Raw genomic sequence first — 13,621 nt, forward strand, 5'->3', positions numbered from 1 at the left:
TTGACCTGCATCTCCCGAAGTGCGCCGGTATCCTGTCGTAACTTAGTTGGGCCTTAGCTTCCGCCCTTGGGCAACAACTTGAGGGTCTTCTCGGTGACGTTGTTCTCATGTTGATGAGCTTCAAGATCGGCATTTTGTCAGAGTGTCAGAGAAGATCATAATGCTACTCGATCAAGAAGGTGAATGTGTTTCATCATTGCCTCTGGTGACAAATCGTCTGGGCTGTGTAAGAGAGAGTTCTCAGGTCATGTTCCTCAGACATTCCTCGCATTAACATGATCTTCACTGCTCTTGGAAATCCCTAGCCAAAGCCACGCAACGTCGGTTGAATTTGCCGAAACTCTCATTCACCTTCCTCACCGAGCGAGAAAAACGCTTTCGCCTCAGCTGACTCTCACTGAGTTGACTAGGCTTCGCCGGGATTGTCGGGTCGCGCCATGGTGCCCAGGCGGGCTGTTCTCTTCGAGACATGGGGTGTTGCTTCTGGAAATTTTCTAGCGCGGCTCGGGTTACAGCCACTGTGAGATCCGAACAGGAACATCACCCCATGAACCGTGAAGGTGATGTGAGTCGATTTGGTCTCGGTTCCACGTCGATCACACATGTGTGAACAGCTGAGACAGAGCGGAGCAAGTGGTAGAATCCCCAGGAAGGGAAGTATGGATAAGACCTGTCAGGGCAGTTTACGGGCACGAGATCGAGGAGGACGTATTCGGTCATGGACTTTTGTTGAATGAAACCTTTCGACTATCATCTTACGCTTCTCCACGCCTTCTTTTGGCATCTCTCTCGTCGACACTGGCAAACTCTCGTGACAAAATATGATATTTCACAAGCGGAAGACTCAACATGAGACTGTTGGGAAGCTGTCGTGACAGGCACCAGATCGTGGTGGCATGATATCCGATTTGGGTATTACTTGCATGCCATGGGTAACGGATGAGAGCCGGTCGATCATATTATGGGCATATTGGAGCCGGCATAGGGATCGGTCTATCGTAGGATGTGCTTTCGACAAATTTCAGTAGTGTATTGATGGCATTGTGAAGTATACCGTCTAGACTAGAGCTCAGTAAGACTCGTGCCTGAGCAGCAACATCGGCATCGATCTTGAGCTAAGTACAGACTTGAGTATTCTAGTGATTTCATTTTGCCCTTGGATATGTCTTTTGTTAGAAGACTTGCTTACGACTTAGAATGGCATGTTGTTTTCGTTGGACCATCAACTGTTGATGTTTTGTGCTTTGGCCTCGTGAAACATGGAACAACGTGATTCTCGATTATCGTAGTGGTAATTTATGACTGGTTGGGCTATAGTGAGCGTTGAAAGTCTGGGTGTTGAAAGCATAAGCCATAAACCTGTGCGTTGGCAACTCGTGATGAACCCAACGGGTGTATTGACTTTGCGAAGGTTCAAAGTTTCAACGGTTTTACTCTATTATGAGTTAAAGTTAGTATTAGTAACACAAGCCATATGTTGCTATTGTAGCAAGAGTCAGACACGGTAAAGGGACCTCCAAGACATGTATCGTCATTGAGACATGTCTCTTCAGTTCGATAAACTTCAACTTGTAAACCTGATGTGATGTGCCACAGGGTAAGGTGAGCGATGACGATGTACAGTGCTGATACGATATTTGGTGCAAAATACTGTGGATGACACTGTGCATGGATACCCGTTGTTATGGAGCTTGGACCATGTAAACAAACCGCAAGCCCCCACCACTCACAACGTTGGAATTCACGCGCCATCTGGATCGAGAGAGATTTGACATCATACCAGAGACCCCCAAAGACATCACCCACGAGGATCACGACCCTTAATTATTGAAATTACCTGCCCAGTACTTGCATAGCTTGGAGTCTTGACCACATTCTTATTATACGCAATGTCTCCTCCGCGCCGTCGCTCGGCCCGGTTGGCCTCTGGTACTACCCCTAAGGTGAGATCCGTGATGGCATCATGCAATTTTCAAAGACAAGCATCCTGACAGTTGTGACAGAAACCCGCGACCTCCAACTTGACCTCTGTTGTTGAAGATGCCGAGTCGCCTGAGCGGCTTCCACAGCCGAAAAGTCGCAGCAAAGCCAAAGGCAAAAACAATGCCGTTCCATCCTCACCAGCTCCTGCGCCTTCGACCCCAGCGTCATCGGCCATGAAGCCTCCCCATGAAGAAATGCACCCAAGCAAAGCTCATCACAACATGGGTGAACCCTCCTCCGCGATGAGGCTGGGCTTCACAGACATCAAGGACACCACCCTCCCTGGCGTCTCACCCGACACACCGTCCAAGATTGGCGTTCCTGCTTCCGATTTCACGTTCCGATTCACGCGCGACACTACCGATTCCACCCTCAGTGGTGATGCGCAACGTCTGATGGAGGAGCTTCGCGGACAGGCTGCCAAGATCAAGGCTGATATGATCGCAAAGCGTGATGCAGAGGATGCTGAGGAAGACGCTCTTGGCCGCAAGATTGCTAAGCCCAAGGGCAAGACAAGTCGCTATAGCGCGGCGCATATGGCGGAGTTCAAGAAGATGGACTCTATCGAGAACCATGCGTCTGCCTGGAGAGCCCAAAACGGGCGATTCCAGCCTGTTGTCCAGTCGCTGAAGCGCACACCTTCGAAGGCTAACCTGGAAACGATACCAACTTCTTCTCCCGACAAGTCTGGTCTCAAGCGATCACCCTCAAAGGCCGAACTAGATGTTCCCACACCGTCGACACCTCGTATTACACAGAGTCTGAAGCGCAAGTCGTCGCGTGCTAACCTTGATGAATACCAACAGTCGCCTTCGCCTAAGAAGTCCACTATGCCTCCGTCCAACCTCCCTACCGCCATTCCCGCATCCTCCAAGAAGACACAGTTGTTCCCTAATGTACACCAACGCGTTCCTTCAAAGAGACTCAAGCAGCGAATGGAGGATGACGCAACAACAAACCGACCTCCATCACGCGATGACTCCTCGATTCCTCGACCCAAGTCTAGCGGAAGTGGTTCAACCAAGTTGCCTGCCTCGAGCTCAAGCCTGGCACGACTCATGAGCCCTACCAAGGCATCTCTGGCTCACACAGGCAAACCGACCATTTCTCTGATCAAGTCTCCTTCCAAGGTCGACCTGAAGAGTGGTCTGCCGAAATCCACCAGTACTTCTCATCTCATGCCTGGCAAACCGACTACGCCTAGACCTCGGGTCATTAGCCCAGGCCGCTTCGATAGAGTCAAGTCGATTTTGCGCGGAAACCGAACACCTTCGGGCAATGTCCAAACTGCGATCCCGCAACCCATGATCTCACAGACACCTGCGCCTCCCAAGGCCGATAAGGACAAAGCTTTGCCTCCTCTTCCGTTGACTACTCCTCGACGAAAGGTAACAAAGCACGTCGCTTTCACCCCAGAGGTCACGCGCATTGCATTTGAGCAGAACTCGCCTTCCCCACAGAAGTCTTGTCTCAAGGCTCAGTCAACACGAACTTTGGACCAGCAGTTCCAAGGCATTGACGGAACACTTGCGAAGGCGGGCTCTGGGGATGTAGTGTACCCTGATCTCAGTGGATTTAGACCACTACCCGAACCTCCCAGCAAACAAAAGGAAAATGCACCTCAGTCTGTTCCCGGCAAGTTCACATTCCGCAGTGATCATACGATCGAGTTTGCCGACGTTCCTGTGCTAGGCTTTGGAGCATCCCCCGGCCAGTCGAGTGTCCGCCAAGTCCGACAGTCACTCAAGCCCAATGCGAAGATGCCCGGTAGCTTCCCTGGTCCTACTTCCCCAATTGGCCTCAACAAGGAGAACAAGGAACCTGGCTTGGCCAAGATCCTGGTTGGAGCGCCTCATGGCATGTCCAACAAGAAGCGACACCGAACCAGTTGGGACGAGGAAGAAGAGGAGCAGAAGAGTGCCGAGCGTGCAGCCAAGAAGCGTAAGGCTGAGCATGTTCCTGAAGGTGAAGCCCTTCTCGCTCCCCGTCTTGTTGGCGGCACTCCCAGCGCAAAGAAGGTCCACTTCGGTAGCACGACACCGCGTACCCCTGCTTCTGCCAGCCCTACAAAGAAGCGCGCAGTTCTCAGTTTGAGTCGGCTTAACATGCTTGCTCGTCCTAAGAATCGAGCTTAAGTTTCCAAATGGTTGGAATTCACCAAAGAGCAGCTATAGCTGCGAACTTTTTGAAAATTGAATGTATAATACGACTTTATGTGTCTGTCGTATTCTGGAGATTGTCACGGCAGATGTTATAGAGTCACTGTTATTTGCTTCGTCTTGTAGCATGTTGGTCACTCGACTCTGCTGACACCCAGAGCTTGACACAAGAAGCTAATGATGAAGCGTGCTTTGATTAAGCTGGAGTTTCGAGATTGTTTTTACCTGGCTTTTTATGTTGACAAAGTCAATGACATGCTGGTTTTTTATTACCACACAAGACAAAGGATTTGGGTCACTCAAGGATTAGGGGGTTCACGGGGCGTTATGGCAAAATGCATCAGGTTCTGAGATTAAAATTCAGATGAGAATAGTTCATCATTGTATTTGATTGTATAGGGTTGTGTATAAACCTAGCACATATCTCTCCCTCTCCCTAGGACTCCTTTGTTGGTTCCGTCTGATATGATGCGTTCTTCCCTGACATGACCTGCACTTTCCTGAATGTGATGTGTTATGTCCTTGCTGTGGGTAGTCTTCTACTCTCATATCCTTACCTGATACCTAATATCCGATCCTAACTATGACACTCCTTCAGGGCACGATCTGGAGATCACCAAACCACGGTCTTGGTCTTCGGTTGCTCGACCATACGTTCTTTCATCACAATACCTAACATATTATCGAACGCATTTCTTTCCCTTTATTGCTTCTACAATGCCAAACCGTAGTCAGACCAACATATTCACCTGCACGTTCTGCTTCCACGTCTTTCAAGGTACCCCTCAAATCATCGGCCGTACTGGACGTCTAGCATGTGCAACATGCCACGCAGCGCTCCTCAACCTAGCCATATGCTGGGTTTGCGGAGAGCTCATATACCGAGGGGATGAATGTGTCAGTTTCGGTTGGTGTTTCTGGCATCGAGCGTATTACGGATGTCTACTCTACGGGAGCAGGTCCATTCATCAGGGGGTTTCAGTACACGAGCTCTTTCAGGAGAGCGGAGCCGAAGATCGAGTGAAGGAGGGATGTGGAGGGAGAGAGGTGACTGAGGTACCGCTTTGTGCAGCTTGTGTTGTGGAGGTCGAAGTTGACGGTGTTAAGGAGGATAATGTTGCGAAAAGGGGGCTGAGGAGAGTCGAGAAAGTGGATGGGGGCTTGACCAGGAAGAGATGGGAGGCCAAAAACAGCGAGAAGAACTTGAAGGTAAGTTGTCAGATTCGCCTCTGTGATCCTTTCTAATATTCATGTGCAGCAGTTCTCCCCAAGCCAACAGAGAATCCACAAGAACGAATACGGTATCGAGGCCGAGGACCTCACGGTCAACAAGGTCTCAACCGACTTCAAGGACAACTCAGAGTCAGTGATATGGGTCGACATCTTTGACCCTATCAACGGTCCTTCCTTTAAACCAAGCCCCCTGAAGCCTATACCGTTGTTCATGCAACGGCCACCGAGTCCCACCATCCACGAGCGCCAGCGCAGGTCAACTGCTGCCGATACATACCTTCAGCCTCCTCACGATCTGAGAAAACAGCATTCTGCTCCTTGTTCAGTCTGTCCCTCGGAATCGCCTGTGAGAAGTCGATCACCAGAACATCGTTCTCCGCGCCAACCATCACCAACTCTACCTAAAACCCCACCCTCTTCGCCGACTCGCAGCCACAATACTCAAAAGATTCCAGAGAACGACTTCCTCGACACGAATGACCGGCTTGAAGTGCGGCACAAACAAGCTGTTAGCTGGGTCAGCGTTGAGCCCTTGAAACGACCATCGTCTCGACTCGCTCCGTCACGTCGCGCAGAGGCCAATCGATCAGAGGCAGAGTCATCGGCATACAGAACACCTCCAGAATATCCAGATCAGGTACTGCGGACGCCGTATCCGCTTCCATTGTCAAACATCAAGACGGCTAGCCCCTTGCCCGCGCAGCTCACGTCGCACTCGCAACGAACTGTGCATACCACTCCGCAATCATCAGAGTATCTCGACCGTTACCAGCCCGCGACGACGAGATCAACGCAGAACCAGGAGGTGAGAAGACTGAGGAGGATAGATGCAAGTGTGAGTGAGGAGGGCATTGCGAGGACGAAGCCGGGACAATCTGAGGGAGGAGAATGGGGGAGCAAAGTTGGGTCTGAGTTGAGACGGTTCTTTACAGGACGATAGAGGATTGTTACACGGCAGTATGTATTAACGAAGCAGGGCCCTATTCACATGCGAATTATGTATCAAGTTTTACCAGTAAGAGAAGTTTGTTTACATTCGTTACGTGCTCAAGTATACAGTGAAATGGGGTTGGCAGAGCAGTATGAAGAAGCTATACAGGATGAACCTCTGAGCTTAGTGATCACCAAGAGGGAGAGAATTACAGTTTCAGCAAACCAATGAGATGGCTGCATTATCATGATCATCAGGACAAAGCCCGAGACGGATGAGGTGGAGGTTAGAGGTACGTAACTATGAGAGCGTTCATATCGGTTCGGCACCGGAAGCGGACGGCCGAGGCACGGAGCCAAGCGAGATCTTACCGGCCGCCATAAGAACTGTTGCAGGATAAGGGAGCTTTGTTGGTACTCAATTGGGCTAGAGATTGATAACGTGGGCGTTGAATTGAGCAGATTGAACGTTTTGCGATAAATTCAATGAATGACTGACTCTGTTTAACTTGGGAACTTGATCACATTGACTTTGCCAGCCACAGAAGCCCAGCCATAGCTACCAAGTAAGTCCAAGCTCTGGCGGGGTAGAGGCGGGTGAGTTAAGCCTCAGTAGTAATATTGAACTCTGCTTGATTTAGAGGCTGATGCATTGGGTTTATAATAACATTGTTACCGGGTAATTGAGTCAATTCAATGACTTTAATCACGAGCATATATACATTGCATCCGGGCATAGATCGTAGTCATATGAGCAACATCATCCTCTGGAGCTCAACCGCGGGGTTAATTGGCCTGTGCCAAAGGTAGCTCTAAAGATCCAATCCAGTTGTCAAAAGTACCCCATTTTCATGCCCTAAATTCCACTCACAAAATTCAATTGTGATTGCAACAAATCGTTAAGCGAGAACAAGGTTCCTAGCGCTTTGCGTGTGCGTCAGAGTTCCCTCAGCGTCCCACCTGACGACCAGTAATAACAGCTGCGTCAGGGCATGTTGTGCGCTGTATGTACTTGGAGAGAGTTGCCAGTACCGGACCGCACTTAGATCAGGTAAAATACAAAGACGCAGACGGAGCGGGAGTGGGAAAAAAAAAGAGGCTGGTCCAATTAATAATTGTATTAGTACATAAATTTGTTGCCAGTAACATTAGACCATGATTTGAGTCTTGATCGTGGGCACCATTAGGTCTCAAGAGTTGAAAAAAAAAGAAAAAAGGTCGAGAGGGTCACACCACACCAATAGAAGCCAAAAAAATACTTACAGTGCCTAAACCTTGCGAGACTGCCCTCTCTCTTGACTTTGTCTCGACTCGACTCGACTCGACTCAGCCAAACCTGACTGAGCCCTCCACTCCTACAAGTACAATCCCAATACTCGCTTCGGACCCCCCCCTCTGCTGGCTGGAGTCTGTCTCTACGTACGTACCTCACTCAACCAAACCCAAACCCAAACAAAACCACCAAAAAGCTCTTCCTCTTACAAGGTCATGCGACCGTAGACCACTCTTCGTCGCCCTCAAGATTTGAATTACGCCCCGGACGGAAGGCGATAAGCCCAAGGCGACGACCAAAGATGTCGGTTGTCACAAAGGTACGACTCATCTCTACTATTCTATTGTTTCCTTCTCTATTGTATGCAGTGTACCCCCTGCGATCTCGACTCGAGTTTTGATTTGGGGCGCTGCATTGGGTTGGCAATTTTGCACCACAACGCCGTTAATCGAACTCTCTTGTATGAGAACGTTCACTCTCGATGGCTTCAGCAGTCGCATTTGCTTCTGCTCCTCCTCGCCTGCTCTACGCCTCTGCTATTTCTTGTCGCATCGTCCGTCCTCTCGCCCATGATCCAAAACAAGCCCCTCAGTCCCTTCACTCGTCATCGCCCATCAGGTTGTTTGCCCTAACCTAACGCGACGGCCTGTCCCCTCATACTAAAACACCACAAATATGATACCGCAAATAGCCAAATAACCATGCAATCATGCTAACGCTCCGTCCAGAACCCTTTTGCCTACCTCGGTACGATTCCTCCTCTCCCCGCTTTCCCCGCGAGAAAGAAAAATCCAAAATCTTGCTTCATCGACTCCGATGCCCAATGCCCAATTCAATTACGATCATTCGTACTGACACATCGACTCCTCCACAGGCAACGACAGTGACGGCGAGGAGAAGCCCGTCGTTCCTGTCAAGACCGTTGACAAGAACCCTGCTCGTACTACTAAGCGTAATGTCGAGCCCCAGGCTCCCGTAAGGGCCGGTGGTGCTAGCGGTAACCGCCGTGGTCCCGGTGGTAACGAGGGTGGTGAGTTTCAAGCACCTGAAATTGAGTCCATGGTCAAAATACTGACTCGGAATAGCTTTCCGGGATCGTGGTGCTGGCAGCAACCGAAACCAGAACCGATCCACTGAGGAGGCTCCTCGTGATGGTCCCCGAGGCGGTGCCGGTGCTCGTGTCCGTGGTGGTGAGTAGCCCGAGAATATTGGTCATGGCGAACAAAAGCTGACAATCTGTAGGACGTGGCGCTAGACACGCCCGTGAGCGCGATGACCGACACCCTTCCAAGTTCGGCGGCCACGGGTATGCTTGACTGAATTCCTCAGGTCTCGTTCGACATGCTGACAGAATATAGTGGCTCTGACAAGCAGGCTGCCCAATCCTGGGGTGCTAACGAGGGTACTGCTGAGCTTAAGGACGAGCAGGCCGGTGAAGCTATCGCTAAGGACGAGCAAAAGGATGCCGTTGCTGAGGACGCTGCCGCTGAGGCTGCCGCCGCCGAGGAGGAGGCCGAGAAGCAGGTCTCTTACGAGGAATATCTCGCCCAGCAGGCTGAGAAGAAGGCCGCTCTCGACTCTGGTCTCAAGGTCCGTGAGGCCAACGAGGGCAGCAAGCTCGACAAGAAGTGGGCCAACGCCAAGCCCCTCGAGAACGAGGAGGAGGAGTACTTCGCCCCTACCGGAGGCAAGGCCCAGCGCCAGCGCGAGCGCAAGGTCAAGCAAACCATTGACTTCGACCCCCGCTTCGTCGAGCCTGAGCGCACCCGAGGTGGTGCTCGCGGAGGCCGAGGCGGCCGTGGAGGTCGTGGCGGAGAGCGTGGTGGTGACCGTGGCCGTGGAGGTAACCGCGGCGGTCGCGGCGGTGCTCCCCAGGGATCTGCTAAGGGCAATGCTGCTATCAACACCAGCGACCAGTCTGCTTTCCCCAGCCTCGGCGGCAACTAGATTGCCTAAGCCGAAGCCCGCGCGCCTCGCACAAAGAGAGCGCCCCCAAAAAATCCCCTGCTTGCACCCTCTCACAGCATAAGGCAAACACGGGTCAACGTTCATGCATGTCCCACGCCCTCCCCCCTTTTTTCCTTTTCCCCCATCAACTCGCCACGATTATAAGAAGGGGGTGGAAAAGGATGCCATATTCGTTGTTCTTCGACAGGTTGAAATGAAAAAAATAAGTTGACCATTGGTTTTTTGTGTCTGGCTGGATGGTCTGCGTCCAACGGGCAAAGTGCTGCGTGATATAGGGAGGATTTGAGCTCAGATCTCACTAGCTCTGCTGCACCCAGAAATATTTCTGTCCTCTAGGTCTTCTCGAAGGTTTCCGTACAAAATTCATTTGAAATGCTCTTATATCTTTGCTGTTTGATGTGTGATTCACCACAAGATGAATGAACTGGGTTACAAACAATGGGTAACCTCGACGCCCTTACTGTAAAGTATTATATTTACATATTAACGCCTTGTAGAAAGAGTCCACTCATTCGTTGTTGTGCATTACTCGATTGGCTTACTGGCTGTCGTCGTCTGTAAGTCAACATACCTCACCCCCTTTTCTAAACTAATAACCGGCACTCAACCTTTTCAGTGCTAATGAGCTTAAGGAACTCCCTGGGTTTGTCAAGTTCTTTGTTCTTACCGTATAAATGCTTACTATACAAGCTCACAAGCCAATGAAAGGACGCAGCCAGAATCTGATACATCACATAGCACCTGTCAGGGGTATGGGCAGATATCATATTACGAACGAAGCACTTGATATCCTAACAAAAGGAAGACTTTAGTTCTCTTAAGAGAACACATAGACTGTTTACGGCTTGAGATATTGTTCTTCCCAATGAGCTAGTCGTTCGATGAAGCCATCCTTGGAGCCAGCATCCAAATCAGCCTTGCGAGGCGCCTTGAAGCCACAACTGCACCCACCTGACACCTCGAACACTCTCCAGTGTTCTCTAGAGCTGGTAAAAGTAGTCCTTGTTCACTGGCAGTTACGTCGTGCTCGTAATGGCAGCTCTTAGGCAGCTGAGCTGGAGCGACTCTGACTTGAGGCGTAACTCGATCAATATTCGGTCTTTAAAGCCCAGTTGAGCTCCTATAAGCTCCAAGAACTGACCCAGGATTCGATTCTATGAGTTAAACTACTAAAATATGCTTGAGTCTGCATTTTGATGGCCCCGTTGGCCTCAACGTCGTTGAACGCGCTCTTTCTTGCCTAAGCCCCTTTCCCATCAACCACATCATTTAGAAAGTATTGAACTGTTGCAGAACAAGTGAACAGGATAAGATGATTGTTCAGTAGCCATAAATGCTGCTTCTAGAGATTTTGAGTATAAAAAGCCCATCTCTCCCATCGTTTTTATCTATACTCACCTCACAGTCAAACAACCTTTTGAAGATACCTCAGTAAGCCTGCAACAACACAAAAACAACTTAGAAGTATTCTTTGTGACCACTCCACGCTTAGAGCCCTGCCTATTCTCAGTAGTAGCCGAGCAACCACAAACCACCACAATGAAGTATTACCAACCTGTCGACCCTGAAGACCAGGAGAGCGAGGCGGATAATATCTTCGAGAAGTACCTTGAGCGCTTCTGCCTCAATATGGAGTATCACAAAGACAACTTCAAGGACGACTGCAGGAAGGTTCGTGATGGACTCCGAAAAAAGCTCCGCTGCAAGCTCGAGCAGCTCAAGAAGCTCAAGAAGCTCCCGGAGTCCATGCGTCATCGTATCAAACGTCGACGTTAGGTCAACATCTCTCTTGACTTCGATCCGTAAGTTTGATCACAGAGCTGACGAGATAGGAGACGAGACATCATGGTGAGACCGAAGAACACTTGTGTAGGTATTAGAAATCTGGGTTGAGATCCAGGGGGTGTAGTACATATTTGACAACTTTCAGCACTGATATCTGGTACGGTTTAGAATAGCAGTCTCAATAAATTTGTATGCGCCTCTCATATCATGTTCCTTTTTTAAGTAAGCGATGTTTTGCTATGATAATAACGCTAGACTGGCGACCCTTGTAAGATGTATTGAAAGGAGAGAAGAAGGCTTTTCATTTATTTCGTATCTAGTAACAAGAAGACAGAGTCGCTAAAATGTATTACACCCGATGTGAAAATGTGTGCGAAGCATCCATTCCAAGAGAGAATGCCAGCAAAACAGCGTTAAAAATGGCCATCATGTAGAATGGCGCCCCGTTAGAGAGCTTGTCAAAGAGGAAGCCCCCTAGCTTAGTGAGTAGCAAGATGGCAAAGCCGCCATACAAAGAATACACGCCTGCAATAGAGCCTTTGAGGCGGATGCGAGAGACTGACTCTTGGTCTGTCGTAATGCTGATGAGAGGCCGGCTCTCGTCGTTGGCTGATTCGTACTCCTCTGGCTGGAGTAGGCTTTCTGGGCGGGCGGTTCGAGGCAGCTCAACTGCAAGAACACCACGGCCGAGAGAACCAAGACTGCAAACGATAGCGCCGATCTGGCTGATACCAAGAAGTGAAACAATAAAGAAGATTGCGGGGCTACCGCCTCGGCCATCTACGTCCTTGATTTCAGGACTGGAGAGCTGTGGAAGGGCGATGTAGCCTACAATACCAAAAACGGTAGACACGACGATGGGGTAGTTGATGCGACCAGTTCGACTGGCAAGGTATCCGAAGATGGGTGCGCAAATAAGGCCCATGAGTTGCGCCACACCAGTAAGGATAGAAGACAGAACGTATGCAGCCCTGCACTCCTCCTTGAGTTCGGGCGATGAATCGTGAGGTGAGCCTTTACAGAACCCGTTGCTTATGTAGAATGTGTTGACGTAAAGAGGGATGAAGAGTGAAATAGCAACGCTTGAAGCTCGGGCAACAAAACCGCCAACATAGCCAAGTCCGATTCGTGAATCAACGAATCCAAGGAAGACTGAGTCTTTCATGAGGTGGAGGTACGGCGCAAGCTTCTATATCTTGTTAGTGGGAGCTCAACCAAAATCGAAAGTGCTGGACTTACACGTCGCTCACGACCGTTTCCATTACTCGATTCGTCATCGCTCTTCAGTCCCAAGAGCATTCGCCAACCCTTACCCTCTTCACCTTTGATGTTGCGCAGACCGATCGCAACAAAGATAGACACGGCCAATGCGACACCCGCAACAACGTAGAAACTATACGATACCGCCTCAGCGGGGGTAGTGCCTTCATTCTCGCCAAATCGCGCTGGGAGTGGGAGGAACAGCGTCAGTGCGACAAGTGCACCACATCCCGTAAACAATCCAACGAATCCCGCTAGCTTGGATGGTCTTCCTGCAGCAGTATCGGCGGTATCTGTCGTGCTTGGCTCAGAAATAGACTGCGTGTATCGTTCCTGGGTGATTGTCGCTTCTGATTCGACAGAGAAGGCAATGCTGCTCCGGGCTGTCGCATTGTGGAGAGCTTTAATTCTGGCTTGGGCTTCATCCTCCTCGTTGTTGCTATCGTCCGTCAAGGATGGGAGTATCGCAGTTACCATTGTGGCCCTTCCAAAGTTAGCAATGCTCGTTCATGTAAGCTATACTCTCTGTGCCTCAACTCACGCTGCAGATGCGCCGATCGCGAATAACACGCGAGCCAGCAACAATTGGGGATATACAGTCTTGGCCTGCACAAACAGAGCCAGCGAGACGCCGATTATCGCGTACCCAATGACAGCGACCCATCTAACACCCAGACGATCCGACACAAGGCCCCATCCTGGACAAGCGACGAGCGCAACGAGCTCATCGACGAAGCCTAGAGTTCCCACGACATCACCAACGCCCTCCTTCTGCCCAATCAGGTCGGTGATAACAAAAGAAACAGAGCTGTTCAAGAAAACAAGAAAGGAGATCGAGAAGAGCGATATGCCGAGAAGGTACGTCAGTGCCTGGAGAGGCGTCGTCGACGGCGCAAATGGTAGATATCGCAACATGGCGGGGTTCTTTCGGAAAGATTATTGTTTTGGCAAAGAGGAGGGATAATCACATTGCAGACGCAAAAACAAAACTGGTATTTGGGGCACGCGGAATGTTGACGTACTGGTTTGT

The 13,621-nt window shown here is 50.2% G+C and overlaps 5 protein-coding genes across 5 annotated transcripts; 4 read left to right on the top strand and 1 right to left on the bottom strand.

The window, feature by feature from the left end:
- Positions 1 to 1,889: 1,889 nt before the first annotated feature.
- Positions 1,890 to 4,118, top strand: FTJAE_2697 (uncharacterized protein; the record flags this gene model as incomplete). The annotated part of the gene is made up of 2 exons (XM_037348916.1): positions 1,890 to 1,943; positions 2,004 to 4,118. The coding sequence occupies 2 exons, from the start codon at positions 1,890 to 1,892 to the stop codon at positions 4,116 to 4,118; spliced, it is 2,169 nt and encodes a 722-aa protein (XP_037210182.1).
- Positions 4,119 to 4,859: 741 nt separating this feature from the next.
- On the top strand, positions 4,860 to 6,315 carry FTJAE_2698 (uncharacterized protein; the record flags this gene model as incomplete). The annotated part of the gene is made up of 2 exons (XM_037348917.1): positions 4,860 to 5,351; positions 5,401 to 6,315. 2 exons carry the CDS (start codon positions 4,860 to 4,862, stop codon positions 6,313 to 6,315), a joined length of 1,407 nt encoding a protein of 468 aa, XP_037210183.1.
- A 1,564-nt stretch (positions 6,316 to 7,879) lies between these two features.
- On the top strand, positions 7,880 to 9,525 carry FTJAE_2699 (Suppressor STM1; the record flags this gene model as incomplete). The annotated part of the gene is made up of 6 exons (XM_037348918.1): positions 7,880 to 7,897; positions 7,947 to 8,181; positions 8,453 to 8,608; positions 8,664 to 8,768; positions 8,821 to 8,884; positions 8,937 to 9,525. 6 exons carry the CDS (start codon positions 7,880 to 7,882, stop codon positions 9,523 to 9,525), a joined length of 1,167 nt encoding a protein of 388 aa, XP_037210184.1.
- Positions 9,526 to 11,085: 1,560 nt separating this feature from the next.
- On the top strand, positions 11,086 to 11,322 carry FTJAE_2700 (uncharacterized protein; the record flags this gene model as incomplete). Its single annotated transcript, XM_037348921.1, has 1 exon — positions 11,086 to 11,322. One exon carries the CDS (start codon positions 11,086 to 11,088, stop codon positions 11,320 to 11,322), a length of 237 nt encoding a protein of 78 aa, XP_037210185.1.
- A 358-nt stretch (positions 11,323 to 11,680) lies between these two features.
- On the bottom strand, positions 11,681 to 13,506 carry FTJAE_2701 (major facilitator superfamily transporter; the record flags this gene model as incomplete). Its single annotated transcript, XM_037348922.1, has 3 exons — positions 11,681 to 12,520; positions 12,571 to 13,075; positions 13,133 to 13,506. 3 exons carry the CDS (start codon positions 13,504 to 13,506, stop codon positions 11,681 to 11,683), a joined length of 1,719 nt encoding a protein of 572 aa, XP_037210186.1.
- Between the last annotated feature and the right edge of the window lie 115 nt (positions 13,507 to 13,621).

The sequence above is a fragment of the Fusarium tjaetaba genome (genome assembly GCF_013396195.1).
Source record: "Fusarium tjaetaba strain NRRL 66243 chromosome Unknown NRRL66243_c0000056, whole genome shotgun sequence".
In the NCBI taxonomy this organism is placed as follows: domain Eukaryota; kingdom Fungi; phylum Ascomycota; class Sordariomycetes; order Hypocreales; family Nectriaceae; genus Fusarium; species Fusarium tjaetaba.